At 41.7% G+C, this 23,054-nt stretch overlaps 1 protein-coding gene across 2 annotated transcripts in view; it reads left to right on the top strand.

The window, feature by feature from the left end:
• Positions 1-23,054, top strand: part of LOC117774936 (glucocorticoid receptor) — a 63,006-nt gene that overhangs the window by 27,941 nt on the left and 12,011 nt on the right. The window contains exons 3-4 of one of the 2 annotated variants that reach the window (XM_034607665.1): positions 16,395-16,564; positions 18,173-18,199. In XM_034607665.1, coding sequence (XP_034463556.1) covers positions 16,395-16,564; positions 18,173-18,199 — 197 coding nt within the window. The remainder of the gene's footprint in view (positions 1-16,394; positions 16,565-18,172; positions 18,200-23,054) is intronic. The other variant, XM_034607666.1, reaches the window with a different exon arrangement.

Raw genomic sequence — 23,054 nt, 5'->3', positions numbered from 1 at the left:
ACCACACTGAACTGTTGGCTGTTTGTTTGCCCTGGGCTGAGTTCTGGAATCAGATTGAATAAACATCCATGCATTCATTGGCCTTTTTCGTGCAGGACCACTTTATGTTTTTAGTAACCACGGCCATTTGTTTGTGCTGTTATTTTTGAAAAGCAGCTGTGTCTATATTTCTGTCCCCAATACGTCTGTTCAAGAAGAGACAATGGTTAAAAAGCATTAGATTAGTCATTAAGACGTAAAGCCGCCCAGGAAGGTAAACTGAACTATGACTTTTGGATTTTGACTCTGATAAAAGTTATTTTTCAAGTTTCTTATTTGCTCCTGATTAGTCTTTATTTAAAAGACGTTATCAGTAATATTACATAACAAATCTTCATAGAATGTATGGACATGATCCTGTATTTACTACCAGCTGTCATTTCTTCATCCATATGAAAGTTCTTGGCTTCCTTGCAGGGAATGGAACTGATCACTGATATCTTACCAACTGTTACTGCAGAGTAAGAGGTGTTGTGTTGGTGAGACAATGATCTTGGTGATCGACAAACGTCCAAGTGATCGCCAGAAGCTCAATGTCAAGATTATATTAATGAGTTTGATTATTGTTTGTAGCAGTGCTGGTTATCGTGAGTCAATGAAAGAGAGAGAGTACAACGGGTAAAACCCCCGAATCATATTCCAGATTGTTATTCATAGTGTGCACATCTTTTCTAAAGCAAATAAATATCAGTGAGCAGCTCCTGGAATGAAAGCAGAGACTCAATTCAGGCAGCTTTTGCATTTTGCTCTCCACGTAGGAGTCTGACCCCGACCTTCACATTTACTGGATTTGTGAGTTAAAACATGGCAGTTGTTCTGTGGCATATGTAACGTCAATGAATCAGATAGCGGTAGTGGGCTGCAGCCACAGGTCACACTGTGTTCCAATGTAAAATGATTCATCACTGATATTGTGGTTATGCTGACAGGAATGATTTTGACATAGAACTATTGCCTGTGTTGTGGAGTGGAGTTAAAAACAAAACAGTAAACTGTCTAACTAACAATCAAGCTGTCTTCCGTGGTTGCTGTCTGATTGATTGGTGGTTGAAAAGTAATTCATAAATCATATTTTATGAATGTGCGGCACCCTGATCAAGCTGCAAGTGGAGACGTCAGATGAAGGACGCTATCAGACTCTTTTTGAAAACGATTCAGATAGCTGCATAGCCATTGATCCCACACATGCACGGTTACATGGTTGCTGGACTGACGGTGACATTTTAAGGGACCACAGAACGGACCACCACCTCTGTCGCTGCACCTCACTGGAAACGCTGTGTCAGCAGGCAGCTCCATAGATTGGTAGTGTTCCTGCAACACTTGAGTGCACATTTGAAAAGCGAACACACTGCAGCAGAGCAGAAATGCTTTTTTTCCTTTGGACGACTGCAGAAGTTGGGAGTTCAGGGTTCATTGTCAAGCTCCTTCCAGTCTCCTGCCTGCTCACGATTTGTGCAAAACCAACGAGTGAGTTAATGTGTCGCATCTCAGGGAGATCTAATGCTCATGTTTACTCAATATCTTAATTTAAGTGTGATGTTGCCTTTTCTTGCCAAAGCATGGGTTATAAAATGTACCATCACTGGGTACAGATAGCCCAGCTCGCGCCCTTGGATGCACAAACCATGCACATGGACTCAAGTGCTCACAGAGCCCACAGACTTATCTGATGGAGCTGAATGTATGAAAAGCATTGCTTCCATGTATAGTTTAATCTGCCATGTGCTATATTTGGCCACGTAGCAGCTGCTCGCATGAATTAACAAGCCAACTATGCACTGTGCGCTGCGCTGTATGCGAATATGCTTATACATACAATAAGCCGGGACTTGAGAGATGGCTGCAAAAACAGAACATGCATTTTCATGTCGACATCTGATAACCAATTATGGAGGAAGAGCTGTGGGAAGGAAGTCATTTTTTTTTTTACAATGCACAATTCTCTTCGACCCTCTAAATCAGTCTACACTTTGCATGTGAGGCCGCAGACCTTGATGGAAAATCTGCTGTTTTGCATACTGTCTGTGTTGTGCTGTTGTCTGAAGATACAACTGTGCCACTTTTCATCCCTGTTTGATGATGTAGCTGACGACCAGCTGCTGTTCATAAGAGATGAATGTTATTGTTGGAGATATATCAGTCTGTTTTAGCTGTCAGGAGAGGCTTTGCCTCTGAATCACAAAAGTGCAAAGGACTGGTAATAGTTTACTAATGGAGATTCTGTTTGAATTCTTTGTATTTTGTATAACGATTATTGATGTGCAAAATATGTCACATGCGCGTACACATGCTGGTGTCAACAGGAAGCACTTGGTTCCTTAGTTCCATCAACGAGTAACAGCTATGGTTAAAAGTAGGAGGAAGGGATTTCTCGATGCATTCAATGAAGAGGTTGAACTGTCGACAACTCTTTGTGTTCACCACTGCCGGTCGGGTCGTGACTGATAAGACCCAACCAGAAGGAAAATCCAGGCGTCATCGTTTCCAAGCATCACAGTTTCTGTCCATCAATACTAAAACACAGCCATAGAGTTTCCAGATTCAGTCAGGGCCAGCTTGGTTTCCAAACAGCTCCGTTGTAGGCGCTGGACACTCTGGATTAATGTGGAGCACACGCGTAACAATAGCAACACGGATGTATCTTAAAGCGAAAGGTTGGATGTCTGATTCTTGGTTCTTAAGCACTTAAAGAATACTGATTTAGAATTGGAGATGTAGGTATATTATCATTCTAATTGGTTTATAGGTAAAAGAAAACATAAAAAATGAAAGTTGTCTCTCATTTCCTGCACAACTGCTTCTTCAGCTTGCCGTGTGAAGTTGCCTCTGGGATGTTTGACTCCGTGTGACAGTGCGTTGACACATATGACACTTCATATCCAGTGCTGCAGTTAAGTGCTTTGTCATTTTAGACCTCTCTATGGCAAGAAACTAGTTTGCCAAAGTGATTACATTTCACAGTCGCATTGTATAAAGGAAAGACACACACACACACAAACACACTGGTCGACCACATTACATGTGCACTGATGCCTGTGTAATGCAGCAGTGTAGACTAACCATAATTGAAAAGCTTCTTTTTCATTTGGCACCTGTTCCACTGAGGTCTGTTTCATGATGATTACACAGTAGGTAATCTAACCATCAAACAAACTGAAAGTAACAATCAGAGTTTCTGTCTCGAAACAAATCATGTCCTCTTCTGCAAGTGGAAAAAACATTGTGCCATCGCTTGATTATGGTGATAGAGTGCATTTTATCCTTCCAAAGCCTGTTGACTATATAGTGTGCTGCACTTCATCACAGGTGATACTTTCCTTACTCCCCATTGACTCGCAGTGAAATTGTGTTGATTCATAAGGCTCCTGCCCTCTGCGGGTTACATTTAAATACAAACAGCACTTCCGATGTCAGGTCACAGGACATAACAACATAAGCTGTAGCTCTAGTTAACAGCTCTAGTTAGCATTCGATTGGGGAAAAGCTGCGTTCAAAGCCCCCCTGCTGCATAAACAAAATGAATGAGCTTTGAAAATATACAAATTTCTTTGATTATGTAGATGCATGTCTGTGAATTACCTGAGTCTCTGTCTATCTTTAAACTGAATATTTAGATTTTGATTCACATAAATATCCGTGTTATGTCTGCAGCTGCCTGTCTCTCTACTCTCACGGCTTCCTCACTCTCAGCAGCGTTCATTTTGCATCTTCAACTTCATTAATCATTTTTCACTGGCAGAGATGTGGGCGTATGCAAATTTAACCCTTCATTAGTCAGCCTAAGCCTCCACCACCACCACCAGCAGCAGCAGCAGCAGCAGCCGGGAACATGTTCTCTGCGTTCACATCTACGAGTCACCTGTTTCCCGACATCACACAGCCTGTTGGCAGCTGGGACCCCACCACTGAAACCCTCAGTGTTAGCCACGGCCAACCTAACATCCTTTAATAGCCCACCTCTGAGTCTGCATGTGAAGTTGCTCACTCAGTGTTTTAAGGACAACAATAAAAGATGATATTGAATTTATTCCACAAAAGGGCTGCAGGGTGTAGACCTGCCCACACACTGACCCCGGCTGAAATCCCAGGATGTGAGAGTACATAATCTTATCAGTGATACAGTGCAGGGGAAAGGGGAAAAAAAGAGAAATCAATTCAAAACTGCTCCACTTTAGTTGAGGTCAGAGCCAATTCTGTCCACTGGTTGCTAGCGGGCAGTAATATAATGCCAATTCAATGATAGGAATCAATGGCATGTGGTAGCAGTCAGTCATGTTGGTGAGTTGTAATCTCTCCCTCCGCTTCATGTGACACAAAGACTTATTTTCATGAGTTGTGTCAAGCCAGACCTCGAGGTGCACGTATCGAATTTCAGCGCCTACTGTATTTTGTGTGAAGTTCGCTGTCATTCAACGGCGAGGTTAACCCTGGCTCACTCTTTCTCCACTGGGTCGTATGAAGAAGCCTTTTTATGTGTTTCAAGTCCAGTAAATTCAGGCCAAACAGTTGGAATGAATGAGTGGATTTTCTTTGTCTTTCCTTTTCACGGCACCACCGCGCAGTATCTACTTATCACTTAATCTCTCGTTTCACGTGATTGAATGCATTGGAAATATCTTGTGACTTCTTTTTCTATTATATAACCAAGTGAGGTAATGTGAAATCTTACAAAACAATGTGGCACATTTCAAAATGATAATTTGTCCTTTTTAGAAAGTGAATTTGAACTTTATCCAAGTAACTTTGGAGAGTCCGAGCTCTTCTGTGCAGCAGTAGGATGTTTAGGTCATTATGTTTATGGTCTAGACAAATATTTATGTCGCTCTGATTAAACCTGTTGTTATGTAACCGATTTCTGCAAGTTAACACAGCAGCGAAAAAGGAAAGTGACGTTTCAATCTGACAGTTACATTGGCACATTTGCACTCTTGCATATTATTATGACATTATTTTAGTGCAAGAGCTGTGATGTTAATAGTGAGATGAGTGGTGAGAGAGTGAAGTGGGCTTCTCTGTCAATTGGCTGTTGTAAGAGAGAGAGAGAGAGAGAGAGAGTGAGAAAGACAGACTACGTTGTGGGGGAAGCGAGGCATTAAGGTGCTAAATGAAAGCTAATTACATGAGGGCACCAGGGGAAATGGGTGCTGTGTGACCCCAGGCCCTGGCCATCCATCTGATTTAAGACACACAATGTGTCAGCAGCAAATTGAATCTACAGGGAGCAATTGAAGGTTCCCTGCAAAACACACACACACACACACACACACACACACACACACACACACACACACACACACACACACACACACACACACACACACACACACACACACACACACACACACACCGTCCACCGTCTTTTTGCTGAGGTTAGGCTGTACAACACACACTTACTGCAGCAGTGTTAGAATCACCCCCTCAGGTTCCTCAAGGGTCCCCTTACTCTGCAGGTCAGATACTCTCCACATCTCATTAATATAATATTGTTCATCGACTGCATCGACCGCTGAGCATTCGTTACAGGAGTTAGTTTGTAGCAGCCAAGTAAAATCCATAAAATGCTAGATTGTGAGGGGGCAGTACAGTTTCACAGACAAATCGGTATCAGGTTTTATGTTTGCTGATATGAAAAGTAAAAAAAATAATTTCCCAGAGTAAACAATGCAGAAAAGAAGTGAATTTATGTTTCCGTTTTACTTTATTCAAGTTCTATACATTGGGTATTGTGTGTGTTTTCTTTTTATTTGTGTTTATTTCTAATAAAGTTTATTGTTTAACAGTTTAAATTTTATTTCACAATGATTTAACTAATAAAAACAACTATTTTCATATTGCAATATTCATCAGGCAGGTTAGGTTTATATGCAACAAAAAAGGTACCAAAAAGGCACCTTTTAATATCCATAACCACAATTTTGTGTTATTTTGCTGATATGAATAATGCAGTCGAATCAGTTCAAATGTAAACATAACACACATCATTATATCCCGCACATATTTACACAAACAGCACAGAGTCCTCATCTTCTAAAGCAATATCAGTTGTGACAGTTTGCTCCACTGGACGATAAACATGCTCTTGTTGTATAACTCACATTGAGTCTAACAGGGATAAAGTTGAAAGATTATGTCATTGCCCTTCATTGTATTCCCTGTGGTCGACACCATGTGGCCCAATTTCCTGTAAAGCTCCACATTCCAACGGCATAGTTACACTCCAGAGATTTAACATGTGACCTCATCTAGCCTAAACCGTAACCTCCTCAGAAAGACACAGTGGACGGTTTGTCCCCCGTTCGGCTGCTCTCATTTGCCCTCTCATGTTAAATATTCACATCGACGTTCATCCTATTACCGAGATAGCAGTATTGATGTTGTTAAATCTTATTTAATAACCTTTTTTTTTTATCAGTTTTTAATCACAACACGCTTGTTATCATCCGCTTTGACAACACAATATCCTCAATATCTTTGACATCCGCTGATCATCACCACGTGATTCCAGTAAGAGCAATATAAACGGGGATATAGAATTATTTTTGTGGCCCAGAGGAAAGGTCTCTCTCAGAGCTTCAATCCCTCTTGTTCATGGCTGCGGTCAGGAGCCCAAATTTGATCCCTCCTCACTTCTGAATGTGTTTTATATGTTTCACATTTTCCTGATGTCGAGTAAATGCAGTGTTTTGCATTGTGTTGCGTCTATTATAGCGCAGTGTGAGCTCGCTCTGTGGACACACAATGCGTCTTAAGATTAGAGAGAAAATGTGCAATCAGGCCTGACGAAAAGAAGGCGGCGGAGCAGACCAGTCATTTGTTTCAGTATCTGAATTAAAAGTCCCCTGGTCCACTGCCAGTCACAGTGGAAATAACTGTTAATGAGACGTCATCCTGGCTGCGTTGCTTATGATTGTTTATGAGCATCTGTGTCCAAAGACCAGAGAGAGGGAAAGTAACACAATGCAACATGTGGGAGAATTAGCACAAACAACTGTCACTCTGTGTGTGAGAGGAGCCTGGTCGGATTATAAACTTGTTTTTCTCCAATATTAGCTTTCAGTTCTCCTGCTCTCTGACTCTTTCTTTACAAACAGTTTTGATTTCAAGACGTAGGCTTGCCGGATAGTCATCTATCCTTCTTCTTCTATCATTTAATGCTATCTCCCTTTCCTGGAAGTCTGAAACCACCTCTTTTGTTCGGAGTAAATTTTAGTCCGTTGGTCGGGACCGTCATCTGAGGCACCAGCTAGTCTCAATCAAACAAGACGTGAAAGCAGCCAAAAAACGGAATGTAACAGCAAAAAATGCGTAATGCTGGAACAAAAGTAAGTAGTTTGTCATCGCTTTGCTATTTGAGAGGTGTGAGTATATTCGGAGCTGGTGTTCCTGCCTTTCTTTTGTCAGTTTATCTTTTACTTCCTGATCTGCTAACTATTTCTATGGTTACGGTTTGAATATGTTTGGTTAAAAAAAAAAAAACTTCAGGTTAGACAAAGATCAAGGTCAATAGAAACCATTGGGAGGAAATGGATGTGAACCGCCCAGGTCGTACAAGTTGTTGACTCATCCATTAAACCCAACGTCAGCGCCAACAGGTTTTGCAGCTCTATAATATTGCTCGTTCCGCCTCTGACACGGAACAGTCATAAATCGTGTGGCCGCAATGACTTCGGTAAACGTGGGATTTGAACATGAAGCCAGTGTTGTCTTGTTAACAGTGAGTCTACATCAAATGAAAAAAAACTAAACAACTGAACCAGATCAAGGCAAAACAAGAGAGTAAGAATAGGCTAATGCAATGAAATGACGATTGAAGTGACAGCAGTGTGTAGGAGATGTAGAGACTCAGATGTGAGGAGGGGTGGGAGTTTATCGAGAGAGAGAGAGAGAGAGAGAGAGAGAGAGAGAGAGAGAGAGAGAGAGAGAGAGAGAGAGAGAGAGAGAGAGAGAGAGAGAGAGAGAGAGAGAGAGAGAGAGAGAGAGAGAGAGAGAGAGAGAGAGAGAGAGAGAGAGAGAGAGAGAGAGAGAGAGAGCCATCACACAATCACATGATGATTTCTGAAACAAGGGTAGCTTTATAACTGTGCTCCTCTGTAGCAACCAACGGCTCCGCTCAGTAATTCAAAGACCAAATCAACACACACACACACTGTACGCTGTGTACGCTTGTCTCCGGGTAGGTGAGTTGGATAATCCCATGACTCGCCTGACCTACTCCATACTCCCTGCCAGTAGTGACACCGGATTGGCTGGGAGGTCGAGCGAGGGGGGGCTGGGTGGTGGGTGGGGGTATAGTCGGCCCGAGCAGGAGCGGCAACACACATATTATATAACAGGCAGATGAGGCGGGGTGAGCGGAAGAGGAAGGGGAGGGGGGGGGGGGGGGGGGGGGGAATAAGCAATGAGAGAAAGACAAATGTGATGGAAAGAGGAAGTGAGAGTCGGGAAAGGCAGGAAGACAAAACGTTCAGTAGAGGAGTGAAAATTGCACAATAATGGTTTAGAAAGGCAAAAAGAGAAATAGTGGAATGACCGTGGATGCGTTCAGGGCTGCACAGAATTACCAAATGGCTTTTTGTGAAGAAAGTGCTCAAAGGATAATGAACATATTTGAACATACCTGCATCACGCCTACATCGAACTAACTATTTATGATATAACATTTCATTTATCTGTCAGTAATGATGGACTCACATATATGCGGTGTGGTAACGCTTGACAATGGCTCGCTGTCGACGTGATCGTCATAACAACAACACATTTCCCTGCTTGGGACACACAACGTAGCTGGGAATCAAGCTTATGCCCCGTGCTCACTATCAGTAAAATACTTTCAGCCTCCACCGCTTACGATGGAGGCTGAACTACAGTTACAACAGAGTCTTTGTCTATTTGGTGGGCTTGTGTGTATTTGCAGTGCAAGTGTCCATGATGCCTTCTACATTAACTTGGGTTTTCTTCTATTGAAATATGTGGTATTGATTTTTTTTAGTTGCAGTGTATCGAGGGATGCCCTTCAGATAGACCAGAAGAAAAGTTTTTTTTATTGCAAAGGTTTTTTTCCAATTCTCCAACTTTTATTAATTAATTATGAATGATACAATATTGATTCCTGAAATCCCAACATCGATCTTTTCATTTGCTCCTTTTTTCTTCTTTTCTCAGTGAACACAGTGCGGTCCAGACATCTGAGACCACATTCTGGTTCAAGTTAATTGGAAAAAGCCAAGATCTGTGTGAAATGTTACATGTAGGCAGTGGTTATTTAGTAAGTAGTTTAGTTAGGGCTGCACGATATGTAAAACATCTACTTTGCTCAAACTGCATTTTTACAACAAACAGGGAAATGCTATTTAAAGTTAAAAAGTAACTTTAAGTTGTCGTGACTCAGGAAAGTTGGCTGACTCTGGCTATGTCATAGCAAGGAGAGAGGATGGTGAGCTCTGAGCTCAGGGTTTGTCTTTTTGTCCATGAGATATTATCTCTGGCTTCGATTTGTAAAGCTTGACAAGTGGACTATTATTCAGTCTGTCCCTGCTTGGGAGCTGATGTTAGCTAACCAGCTGTGTGCAGATATCAGGCGGAGGCCTTGCCAACACAAACAGTGCAGATGAATTAGTGAGCAGACTTTCCTGCTCCGTCTGTGATAGTCGAAAGCATCTGCTACTGACAGTCCACGTGCATGGATAGCATTCATTCTTTGTGAATCTGAATGATGATGACACCTTTGTAAGTGTCATTGTGGCTAAGCTGTGTTGGACATGCAGGTCTAAAAAATATAAATGTGTCTTGTGTTTTAGTCATCATACGATGTTTTCACTTGTTTTTTTTTCAAGGAAACAATAGTTGCTCACTTGTTGAGTGTTTAGAAATCCAAGTTTCCGTGATAAATTCTGAGATGTAAAGATACATTCATATCTAATGTAACTGAATTATCACAAATCAAATTAAATCAAATTGGTAGATCAGTGCCAATAGCCAACGTTGTCCATCAATGGAAAACCTTTCCATGGCTTTCCCCTCTCTATCGGAGTAGACAGAGCATTCAATATGGATTCATATGGTTCATTATGGTTCAATAAATGCTTTCAATATGCAATGAAATATACATTTCTGCCTCTCAGGCTTTGTCAGAGCTTTACAGAATTAAAAGAAATGAGAAAAACAAAACAAAATGTATTTCACATGAGAGAAGATGTTAAAATCCCACGTGAGATATGTGGTGTTCATTTGAAACCGACGCAGGTCCCTGTGTTAAACTTATGACACCAACATGTGACGTCCCTTAATCTCAACTCACATGCACAGGCACATGTGTGTCACACATTTCACATGTGATTTTAACATGATCTAGCATGTGAAATTCATGTGGTCGTTTTCTGAGGGTAACCACAAACCAAACAATAGACTGGCATCCAGACAACAGCTGTGTGTAACATCAAGTGTCGCAAACGCCAATGAAGGAAAATTATTTAAGTGCCTCAGACATAGTTCCCATGACAGAATATCATTTTTATTTATCAAAGGGTACAGCTACAAGACATTTAATGACACGTGACCTTTAATCGAAGACGAAACAACTCTAATGCTTTCATTCCATACAGTTCTCTCAGATGTTTACCATGATGTGCATGACCAAGTCGATCAGTTTCTATATTTGTGCCGAGCCTCAGCACTGGGACGGTTTCTCTCCAGCTCTTTCTCCCACTGTCCATCTCATACCTCCTGCTCCCACACGTTAGTCCCAACAAGCTTTGATCTTGATGGAAAAGTTTAGCTCATAATCGGTTCCCACTGTATTTTTGCTGGTTTGCAGTTCCCCAGTGACACAGCAGGTCAGCCCAGTTCAGACAGTCGTCCTTTGGAGACCGTTTGTTGTGGAGTGTCATTAGCGCTGATCAAAGTCATTTATTTATAGATATAACTATATTATCTGGTTAAATTTAAAGTAGACCTATTTGCGTTGTCAGTGTGTTGTTGTTTTTTGTGCATTTAAAAAAAGTCTGTTAAGTTTAAAAGCCCAAAGTCAGAGATAGAGGGAGCTCCTCTGCCCCATACAAAACACTGACTTCCTCTTCATTTGCATAATAAACAAAGTTAGTAGCGTTTAGTCTAACAGAGCCAGGTAAATCGATAGCAGTGGCTGACATTTCCTACATGTGCTGGAAGTGGTTGACCAATTCCAACAGAGTGAGCCAGCTGGCCAATCAGAGCAAAGGGGGGGCCTTAAAGAGACACAGGCTAAAACCAAGTGTTTCAGACTGAGGCTGAAAAGAGGAGCTGCAGCATTGGACAATATGTGGAAAGTGATGCGTTTTCTGAACATTGGCGCATGAGAACCCTTTGAAGTAATAATCCAAATTAAAAATATGATCCTGAATGTGAGCATAATATGTTGGCAGTTGGTATTTTCATGTACATTATTGTGAATATTTATCAGCATTGGGGTAAAAAGCTGAGTAACTGGAGAGAGAAGTCTAAATCTGACTTTCAGTTATGCATTGCGCACTCTAGAAATATTTGTGCATTCTTAACAAAGACCTGCATGCACACGCTGTCTGTTGCACCAGGGTTTCGTTTAATTTATTGTCTTATTTTTCAAGTCTCGCTGCCAAGGCCCTCCAATATTTCCGAACAGCCTCTTGGTATTGGCGCATATTGTTTTCATGTGTTCGCACAGAGGAGACGTGACTGGCAGCGTGCCTCGAACCCTCAGCACAGACTAGCTCGCTCAGATTTTCATTTCATTTGCCTTTTGAATAAATGTGTTCACACACGTCTGGGGAAATGTGGGCAGAGATAGCGCAGCAAAGAAGTGCAACCTACTTTTTTCTGTGTATTCACATGTGTTGCCTAAGTTTCCCCTGATAGAATTGGTGATAGTGTGTGTGGGCGTGTTTGCTAGATTAGAGTTTGTGTGTGTGTGTGTCATTCACTGTCTGCAGTGTGAGTTAGTTTCAGATTTGCTCTTGTTCATCAGCACACACAAATTATTTCTGCTGTGTGTGTGTGTGTGTGTGTGTGTGTGTGTGTGTGTGTGTGTGTGTGTGTGTGTGTGTGTGTGTGTGTGTGTGTGTGTGTGTGTGTGTGTGTGTGTGTGTGTGTGTGTGTGTGTGTGTGTGTGTGTGTGTGTGTGTGTGTGTGTGTGTGTGTGTGTGTGAGACCAAACAAAAGTGCAGTTATTTATTGCAGTGAATCATCCAGTATGAAGACAAAACTAATGAGGCCTGAAACTGTGCTGCGTGGCTCAGAGCCATGCTTGTTGGCTGAGTGAAAGGAGGAGCGTGTAAGTTAGAGCAGAAGTCAGTGGGTGGGTGGTGTTTTAATTCATACTCCACCCTGTGGTCATTTTACACTACCACTAAAGCAAATTGAATTGTGTATCATGTGACGTGTTTTTTAGCTCTGGAATGAACATTCAAATGCCAAAATAGTCTCCAATAAAAAAGCAGAAATGATCATTAAAAAGACAACTTTAAACATTAGAAGGGCACTCATGAGAGCACATACTTCTGCCGAGGCCCAGCAGTCCTCTCACTAAACCACATTTAAATTCCTTAGATCACAATCTTTATTTGGAGCTGCACCATAATGGACACATCCATGAATATGAGTTCCCACAACATCCCTGATATTTTTCAAGATCAAGATCCTTGAAATTATTCACTGACAAATCTATTAAAATGTTTGAGAATGCCCCATTTTGCAATGTTAAAGAAAATGAATCCCTGGATCTGCACCAAAGTGTAATTGGTTCTTACAGGGCCAACACGGCAGCGTTCCCCCAAGTGATGTGTTAATCCGTCCAGTAGTTTTTGCGTAATCTAGCTCGCAATGAAAGCAAACAATCAGCAGGCAGGTGAAAACATAACCTCCTTTAGTTCAAATCTTGAAGTGTAGCTCTGACTGATAAAACAAATGCCTGAACTTGCCGTCGTTGGTGGCTGTGTCTGGCTTCAGTGTCTGGGGAGTCTCTTGATAGAGCCATCACAGGTCAAGCACTGCCCAGTAATTAGTGTTCACAGCATCCAGGCCGACCGTGGCTGCTTCAAGTTGACAAGTAATGAGAGAGAGCCGGTAGGATGAGCAAATCACCGAACACCGCAATCCTCGTCCTTAACTTCACGGAGGTTAAAGGAGGACAGCTTCCATAAACACCCCCATTATTACCTGACTGACAATCCAAAGTGAAGTGTGGTACATATTAGACATAAAGTCTCGTCATAGCCTGTGCAGGTCATGACAGGCAATGTGATCACTGTGGGAATTCATGTTAGTATTGCTGTGAATCTTATATATAACTCTTCCTTTACACTGAATAGAGCCTTATGTTACAACAAATTCACTTGTGGCCATCTGGGCGCCTATATGAATGTGTTCGTCTAAAAATGAGTACGAGAGTTAAAAACAGTCAAAGTTTGTGGCTTGGCAGAGTTTCTGAATGAAGCGTACACAGTCATTTAGGTGCAAGTCATGCAACCTTCATGGTCTGAGGTTGACTTGTGTGTATTGTATGTTTGAATAAACCTATTGCACTGGTGTAGTTTTCACCACAAAAGCTAGTCCTCTTTAAATTGTCAATGCGGTGCCATACTGTACTTTTTTTTTAGAGCCAAAATGATGCATGGATTCTTTGAATATACAGGGGATGGTATTTCTAGATTTAGCTTCTCTCTCTTTCAGACTCTGAGAACGAGCTCCCTGCTCTCCCTTCCCACTGTGTTTATGCCATCTTCAAAACAGTGTGATTGTATATTTTGTCCAGACGACTGCCAAACCTGTCTTCATGTGTCTGGAATGATCTTGGCTTGTTCACTGTGAAGCTGGGGATATAAACATAGCTGGACGCCTTCCAACATCCAGCACCTCTACTCCCCTTGGTCGCCGTCCAGTTTGCATAAGCGAGTGTTGTCTTTCCAATGACCATGAGGCACCAGCCACGGTGAAGTTGGGTCGGGCTAGTGTGCGGTTACGAGTGGGGGTGTGGCTCCTGGTCTGCGTGTTTGGACGATAATTTCATTTCACACGCTACTACAGGGTTGTGTAGCTTTGAGGCCTTGCAAAGAAAAAAAAAGACAGAAACAACACTTAGTCGATTACAACATCGAGATATCTATAGGTCTGAATGTCAAGTCATTATCGAGCTTAGCCAGCCAGCTCCGTTACATGATTCCCATATACATTCCGACTAGGGCGCTGTAAAAACAATCAAGGGAGAAAACAGAGGGAAATTTAAGAGCCTCTAATGCCGTCAAATTCCTGTCGTGGATCATGGAGCAGTGTCAGTCTAACACTAGTCTGGAGTCTGGCCACCACGCGCCCCTATAACCTCACATACTCTCGTCTGACATGCTGACAATTTGCCTGCGATACATCTGACAAATTGGTCTCGGTTGCCTAGTTAGGCTTCACGCTGCTGCTCAGGTGTCTGAGTTGCTTTAAGTCTAATTATAGACGACCGGGGATAATGACGGCTTTGTGTTCGCATGTTAATCTCTAAACGTTCTTTAAACAAGGCTTTCATTTGCATTGTAACACAAGTGTAGGCTTGGGGGTGAGATTAGGACTAGGTTTGCTGCTGTGGTTGCACTGTGGGGGTGGGGGGGTATACTTCTTCTGTCTAAACACCTGTCATGGTTCAGGATGTGATTCTGGGAGACATTGTACATTTTTAACGTTTTTTTAGTTGGGAAAGTCGACCGTTTCCCAGCCATACCTTAGCAGCACTCTTTGCGACAAATGTAATGCATACTGTTGGCAGTTTTATTATGTAGGAGCAGCCAAGGAAATGAGACAACCCATTCTTCGTGGAAGGAATGTATATTTTTTAATGTTGTTGGCTCTGGCTCTGAGTCAAATGAGGTCAGTGTTATGTGTCTTGAGAGGCGGCAGGGGACACAGCTGTCCGAGGGGGTTTGGGTATGGACTGTGTCTATCAGGGCTGGGGACAGGTGATACCAGGCACTGCAGCAATATTCTTGAAACAATCAGTTGTTATCGTCACTTTGAATTGCTGGTATGTTTTTAAGGTTGTGATATCACTCCAGGAGATATACAGGGTGGAGTTGCAAAATGCATAATACACGGATGCCTGATTTCCCCCCCCCCCCTACCTGCATTCAGAGGTGAGGGACATCAGGGTCCGAGCCGGTCAGAGGCAGAGCAGGAGCAGGTTTTTGCAGAATGTGGGTGGGAAAAAGGAATAACTCATAAACATTTACACACGCAGAAACAGACCTGCTAAATGTCAAGTGCACTGGTGTGACCAGTGAAAATGTTTAGTCGCACTTGACAGATTTCTGGTCACATGAATGACCAAAATGTTCACACTCTGAAGCCTTGTTTGGAACTGCAGAGGATCTGTCACCAGCGGTGATGATCCACTGGGTTTCATTTCTACTGAGCTGCAGTCGTGTAGGGACGAGCCGCTGCTCCTCCAGCTTCAGTCACTCAACACAGTATCCATCTACATTTCTTTTATGGGTGTGAAAAAATGAAGTGTGTTTCTCAGAATTATTTCCCATATTCTCAGTCAAAGTTTAGTCTGAGTCACATTTGACCTTTCACAGTTTCGACGATTACTTTGTACTTTACTTTGTGCACAAAAACTCAAAAATGATCTCTTATATTTAATGTTTTTTCATTTGGTTTACAACAGCACATATCCAGGACTCAGTCTCCCTATAAAAAGCTAATGGGTAACAATGGTGACTTAATTAGGTTCAATATTGTCATTTGTAGAAATGAAAGTTTGATTTTCCGTGTTTCATTTTATAAAAATCCATAATGAGAAAAAAAAAACTAAGTTCTGTTCTGAGGACACAACAACAATCATTTTAAAAACAGTTTTTAATTTTACAATTTTCATTTTTCGGAAACAATCATTTCTTTCTTGAGACTACACATTGTAAAATATAATATTGTTCATTTCATTTTGTTCAATTATATAAGTAATATCAGCAATAACATTGAAAACCTGTCTTTCAGAGAAGCAGCATCACAATGGAAATGTTTATCAGTTTTTTTTATTAAACTTTTCTTTCATGGAATTCATACAATCCTTCATTCAGGTGGCAAATATTTCTGTATTCTTTTTTTATATTTATTACTCAATGAATATCACAAGTGAAATACAGGAAACAAAGAATGAACAGAACTATCATGTTTATCAATTTTCAGATATTTATTAGTTAAGGTTTTCCTTCGGAGACTGCATTTGTCTGAAAGGTTGTCATGTCTCCTAACATCCTCACAATATTCCATTGAGCCTCTGCACACTTTCTTGAATTTGCCACACACATCTGTAAGTCACCCGTCTTCACGTTTCTCTCTTTCTCCTTCTGCTCATTTTCCAGCTCATCTCCCAGAGCAGGAGAGAACAGCAGCTCTGCAGTGGCAGGCCAGTCCAAGCCCGGCGGTCAGACCCATAAGATCTGCTTGGTGTGTTCGGACGAGGCGTCGGGATGCCACTACGGTGTCGTGACCTGCGGCAGCTGCAAGGTGTTCTTCAAGAGGGCCGTCGAAGGTTGGTTTCCCTTTCCTGCATCCACTCCCTCTACTCCCTCAATCATTCACCAAAACGTGACAACCGGCATGATGACGGATGATAGGATTCACACCGATGTTTTAAAGCCTCTGCACACAACCACCATATGTTTTCTTAATCACCCCGACTGACTGGACCTGGTCAGGTTGAAAATGGATGGAAATATGGGGGGAATTTATGATGTCATAAAACTCAAATCCAGTTTGTCCACACCCACACAGTCTTTAGAAGAGGTCTAATCAAAAAACACGTGCATGGGCGGCCTATAAATGTGCAGAGGCTTCAAGAAGCACGGAGCAGAAATGTCTCCTTTTTTTCATTTTGTACCAAGTATTTCTGGCTACATTTACACAAGGTTTAATCACATTTGCATATATTCTTTATTTATACATTCACAACCTTGTGCCCCTACTAGCAGTTAACATCAGTTACACTTTGTTCCAAAGGCTCATTCATTTGAATCACATAAGGTCATCTCTTGAAGCTCTTCTCTTACGCAGGAATAAAAATCCAATGTCAGAGTGGAATAGTTGTCCTTTTGTGGAGCTTCGGTAGACACACATCACGTAGTCGCTGTGCAGGTTTGAATCTTGGTCCTCGCATGTCACCGCCTCACCTTCTCTTTTAATTTCCTGTTTGTCCTGAAACAACCGGGATCAAAATTACTAAGTAAAAAGTTAGTAATTTTGAAAAGAAATATTACCTCTACCATGAAAATTTCCCATTAACATAGTATTGCCTTGTATTTTTATATGTTAATCTTAACACAGCCATTCAACTACAGAACTCAGATCATGTCTCAGGCAAGCAGATTACGTGTCAGGAAGTTCACCTTAAAACTAATTGCCATGACGAAATATCCGTGTGATGGGCAGGAATGCATCTGACAAATAGAAAGTAGTTTGTGCTAAATGCTTTCTGCCGTGCATTCCACCGCCCCAGCTCCGCTCCTCTTCCATATACGGATTATTGCACACACATTCATAAACAATGCACTGGTGAACAGCTACTAAACCACTCTGTTTATTATATGGACCCTGCTCTGCTACTGAATGCACAGACATAACCAGTATTAACAGTTAGAAGACCTACAGCCTGTTTTCTTCCCACACTCACTATCTGCCCATTCCCTCCATATCTGTCGCTAACACTGCTAGTGGAATAATACAATTAGTGACCAGACTTGCTGCAGGGAAATCAGTTCTCTGAATGTAAGTCGATGTTGTGAACATGGATATAACAGCTCTGGACTCAAATGTGACCGGTGGTTAATAATGTCAGCATTTTTTGTTTCCTCTCTGCAATGAAATACTATTTTAGGCTACAGAATATATGTAGAAACGTGTACAATTATATATACAAGCACTTGAAATGAGCCGCTACAGTGAATGTCTAGAGTTGTATGATTGCTAAGTATTATCCTGTAAATCAGCTGTTTTATTCTGCAGTGCTTTTCCAGGCACTCAAATGGAAGTGTGACTTTTATTTTGAAAAGAGCTGCCGAAAGTAGCACTGAGATATGATATTCTTGTTTTTCTCCCCCCCCCCACAACTCTCCATTCTCTGGTCCTTGTCTTTATGGTGAAGGATGGAGAGCACGGCAAAACACAGATGGTAAATAATGCACTTTTAATAATAATAATAATAATAATATGAAGATGATGATGATAATAATGATGATGATGATGATAAAACTATGGCCTCTGATTTGCCAATTTCCCTGTATTTTCCTTCAGCACTAAAATAAGACCAGTCTGCCTCGAAACATGTACTGTGTGCAGTCTCCTCTGCCAACTATCTGTTGATGCATGCAAATGTAATGATTTGGTAATTCAAATCAGAGTAAATTGCCTGTGAGTGATTTATAAATTTTTTTTCTGCTTGGACCGCTCCACCTCATCATCCTCGCAGGTGGCCGAGCCAATAATTTCAATCACAGCCTGTCACGAATTAGCCCCATTGCTTTGTACTTGACCCACATTAACCTCCTAAGATCTGATGTCAGAAATTTCCCCGTTTTCTCTTCTTTTTTTACTTTCTGTGTTTAAGTGTTTCATTAACTCTCTGTGTTTTCCTGCTTCTGCTGATTGTTGTATTGAGGCCGTGTCCTGGTTCCTGTCATAGCACTGACAGACATGTTAAACCAATCATTTTCATATTAATCAACTTGTATCAGTATTTCACCAGCAGGAAGATGGCGAAGCTGTTACTTGCAGTTTCCATGGGATTTGCCAAACTCGAACATTTGTGATACGCCAGTTTCTTTTGTAAAAAACAACATCCTTGCTGGTTATAACTTCACATGTAAAGGCATTAGTTTGCTTCTTAATTAGCAGCCTATCAGATTAATTAAGGAGAATGGCCCTGGTTGGAGCGCATACCTCTGCCAAGTTCCAATAGTCCCCTTAAATTCAATCAAGCTGCAACGAATTGCACACACTTCAAGTAGTCAGTCCCCTAAATACGCCAAATTTTTTTTTCATCAAGATCCAGGAATTATTCTCTGGGAAATCAGGGGAAATGTTAAGCTTTTTTTTTTTTTTACTTTCAAGAAAGAAATTCCTGGACCAGCCCCGTAATCCAGATTCACACCAAAATTGAATAGGTTCTTCCCTGACTCGTACCGCATCCTTTCCCCAAGTTTCACTGTAATCTGTCCAGTGGTTTTTGCGTAATCTTGCTTCCAAACAAACCAACAAACAAACAAAAGGACAGTGTAACTAATATTTATAGTTGAACTGAAAGAAACTCGGTACCTCCTCACTCTTATAGTGCAAACCACTCATTGTTCGAGCCCCTTCCGCGACTGTGAGCTACAGAGACCAGCCCGAGGCTTCATCAGCCCGCGCTGAGGGTGCTGCCAGGTCCTTGTTAGCAGATCAGGGCAGGATAAGGGAGAGAGGATATCAGTGGGAATCAGCTGGCACTTTTGACACCACAGATGGCTGTTTACGCCGTTGTTTGCAATGTCTTCCTGTGATATCAGTGATGGCTGCAACTGGCACCCCCGAGGCTGCTATCTTGTTGTCACACCACCAGCCCTGCAGATTAATTCCCAGTCTCTGTGGAGTATGATTATTCTTGAGTTTCAAAGCTGGATCCCTCCGTGATTTTGACAAATGTCTTGATAATATAATATAATATAATATAATATAATTTAAATGCCACTACTATAATATTAACTTAATTATTCTATATATATATATATATATATAGAGAGAGAGAATTTTGCCTAATCAACTAAAACACTGCCTAGTTTAAATAGTGTAATACTGTAAACGTGTGCAGAAGAAGTGTTTTAGATTGACATATTATGTTAACGTAACTTATAGGCACATGTTTGCTCCACATTGATTGAAGAACTGACTTCTACTTAAATAAATACAGGACCCTGCTTCTCTGAAGTATCATTAAACTCAGCTAATCATTTGCTTAATGTCCCAGATTCACTGTTTGCAGGTACTCATGTACATGTATGTCAGCTGCTGTAGTATGTTCAGTATAGTCACTTACTGTGGGCATACAGGAGGGGGGGGGGGGATGATGTAAAGGCCTGCATGGTAAAGGAAATTGTACCGGAAGCGACTCACCGTTATTGAGGTATAACAGAGGTCTGAAAGCCTTGAAATGCGTTGACAGCCTGTCAAATATAAACCTGTCAAAGTTTGCCTGTCAAAGCTCAGACATGAATACAGACTAAAACTAGACGGGCCACTTGGAGAGCGCACCTCTGCCACTCTATTTGCCACACTTCAACATTTTGAGAGTCAAAGTCTTGACATATTTCTGTTACTATTAGAGATCTGTCAAAAGTGCTTGCACCTCACATATTGGTAGTTGTTGCAGGTTTCAAATTGTACAGTAACAGCAACTGAATAGAAATCTTCCCCCTAATAATAAATATTTGTATCCACAAAATCTGGATCATTCTCCAGAACTGCACCACATTTCACCGTTCACAGTTATTAGCAAAGCATGTCATTGATGTGCCGGATAGATTCACAAAAAGTCGCCCCCATCTCCCAATGTTGAATAAGGGGGAAAAAATCCTGGTTCTGCAGCCTTAATCGATTCTGCTCCAAAAGTTCACGTGTTCTTTCTTGGCCCAAACTGCATCCTTCCAAAAAGTTTCGAGGAAAATCAGTTATCTAGTTATTACATAATCCTGCTAACAAACAGACAAACAAACATAACAAAAAACCCAACCTCTTTGGCAGATGTGAAAAGGCATTTTGTTTTTATTACTTACCAGGCTTTTGTCAAAGCAGTTTTGATTTAAACCTTTTAAATCTTGCAGAGGCACAACAAGTGAAGTTTTATTGTATCATCCAGTGCGATGATCTCTGAATCAAGTGAGAATATCGCACAAAGTCTTAAGAAGGTTTCCATGCTGCTATTTTTATTTAACGTATCCTCTGCTTTTGCCACAGCTCACAGACTAATCGCTGTGTATATCTGTTCTATAATCAGTAATGCTATTATAAAAGGAGTGACTAATGCGTGGGCTTTATCTGACCTCTCCATAGCTACAGTCATTGGGGAGTATCTTGTGGTTTAGTCACACAGTCAACCGGAAGGGGCACATGGTCTTTTTACTTTACAATTTTCAAGGCAAGAATGCTGCTCAAATGAAGGCTGTGATATGGTCGTGGGTTTTCTCTCGCAGAGCTTGTGCTGAAACAGTTAGAGGTAATTAGACCTTAGGTGAGATGCAGCGTGGATCCTTTCAGTTGGATAACCAAGTGTGAAAAAAAACTGGCAATGTTTTGTTTGATTTGTTCTTTTGTATTTCATCTCTTTATCTCTAAATTTCCAAATTCCTTCATTTCTATCTATCTTTTTAGGAATCCAGTGGCTAAAGATACTTAACTAGAGACCTCGGCAGCCGTATAGAGCTAAATGTCAGACCTGTGGAGGGTCAGACACAAGAGGCGGCTTAGTTGTGATCGTAGTTAATTAGGACAGTTTGATTTCAGAGAACTTCTGTCTTTGTGAAACCTAGAAAATGGCTGTGCGTGCTTGGCGTGAGGCAACGTCCCTTCATTAATTTTCTCCATTAGATTGATTATGTCTCAGTCTGAACTCAAGAGAATGTGTTGATGCTTGAAAAATAAGATTCATGTGACTCTCCCCGGGCTCCGTCAGACAAGTACTGTATGTACTAAAAGCAAATACCCCGTTGCATTGAGGCCCAGGCGCCTTCTGCCAAACTGACATTGTAACATGATGTAAAATAGATCATCCTGCAATGTGAGTTAGGAGTGCCTCGCAAAACACACAATGATCTTGTAGGGTTTTTCCACAAAGTGTATTTCAGTATTTGTGCCACGTTGGTGGACAAATATCTTAAAACCACGTTAGAATCATCACACGTGTGTTATTGTACCAGGAGCTTTTGACATTTGAAGGGCTCAGGAGACAGCACGAGCAACAAATGTCAAACAATGAAATGCCTAAGAACAGAAAAGTACTAGTAAATAGAAATAGATCATATAAAGTTAATGAAGAATGCGTGGGATTTTCTATGACATGCGGAAGGCTGCAGACATTGTTGGACTACTTTGTCCGACCTGCCTCTTCAGCATTGCAAGGAGGTTGACGACAGAAAGGCCAGGGGGATGGTTCCCGTTTTTTAAAGAGGCTTAGACCAGTCGGTGTGCTTTAACCATCCAGGTATCACACTGCACAGCCTTAAGGGGAGTAAGGCAGGTACTGCGTGAATACGGAGTTCCTGGGGCCGTGATATGAGTCATTCAGCCCCTATTACCAGAGTGATATTGTGTTCTTGGATCTCCCGCATGTATTCGTGGGTATTGACCTCTGTCAGACTGTCCCTTGTCCCTAATCCTATTTATGATCTTCAATGGACGAAATCTAATGCTGCGGCTGGGAGGGAGGAGAGTGGCCGGGTTCGGAGGCCTCAGAATTGCATCTCTGCTATTTGCAGATGATGTTGTTTTGTGGCCGTGACCTTCAGCATGTTCTGGATTGGTTTGCAGCCAAGTGTGGAGTGACCACCTCTAAGTCTTAGGTCATTGTTCTCTGCTGTAAAATGAGAGATTCCTCCCCTTGTGGTGGAGTTTGATATTCTGCCCCAAGTGAAGGGTTTTCAAGTTTTCAAGAGTCTTGTTCAGGAGTGAGGGTACGAAGTAGCGGTCGATTGACAGAGGGATTGATGAGTTGTCAGGTGACAGTGCTGAAGTCAGTCCATGATTTAACCATCGCCTCATGGTGATGAGCGTTGAGCATTGAGTGAAAGAATGAAATAGCAGATACGAGTGGATGGAATTGATTAACTCCACAGGGTGGCTGAGCTCAGCCTTAGAGAAAGGATAGGGTAAGTAAGTCCCACATCAGCAGGGGGCTCGGACTCGAGCCTGGAGGATCTGCAAAATGTGGTTAGGGAGAGGACTGCCTTTGTTAACCTGCTGCCTCCATGAAGAAGATGGATAGTTGGATGGAGCTGGAA

Source organism: Hippoglossus hippoglossus, chromosome 14, assembly GCF_009819705.1.
Source record: "Hippoglossus hippoglossus isolate fHipHip1 chromosome 14, fHipHip1.pri, whole genome shotgun sequence".
NCBI classification, from domain to species: domain Eukaryota; kingdom Metazoa; phylum Chordata; class Actinopteri; order Pleuronectiformes; family Pleuronectidae; genus Hippoglossus; species Hippoglossus hippoglossus.
The sequence above is the reverse complement of the archived record's forward strand: the minus strand, read 5'-3'. Positions and strand labels throughout refer to the sequence as shown.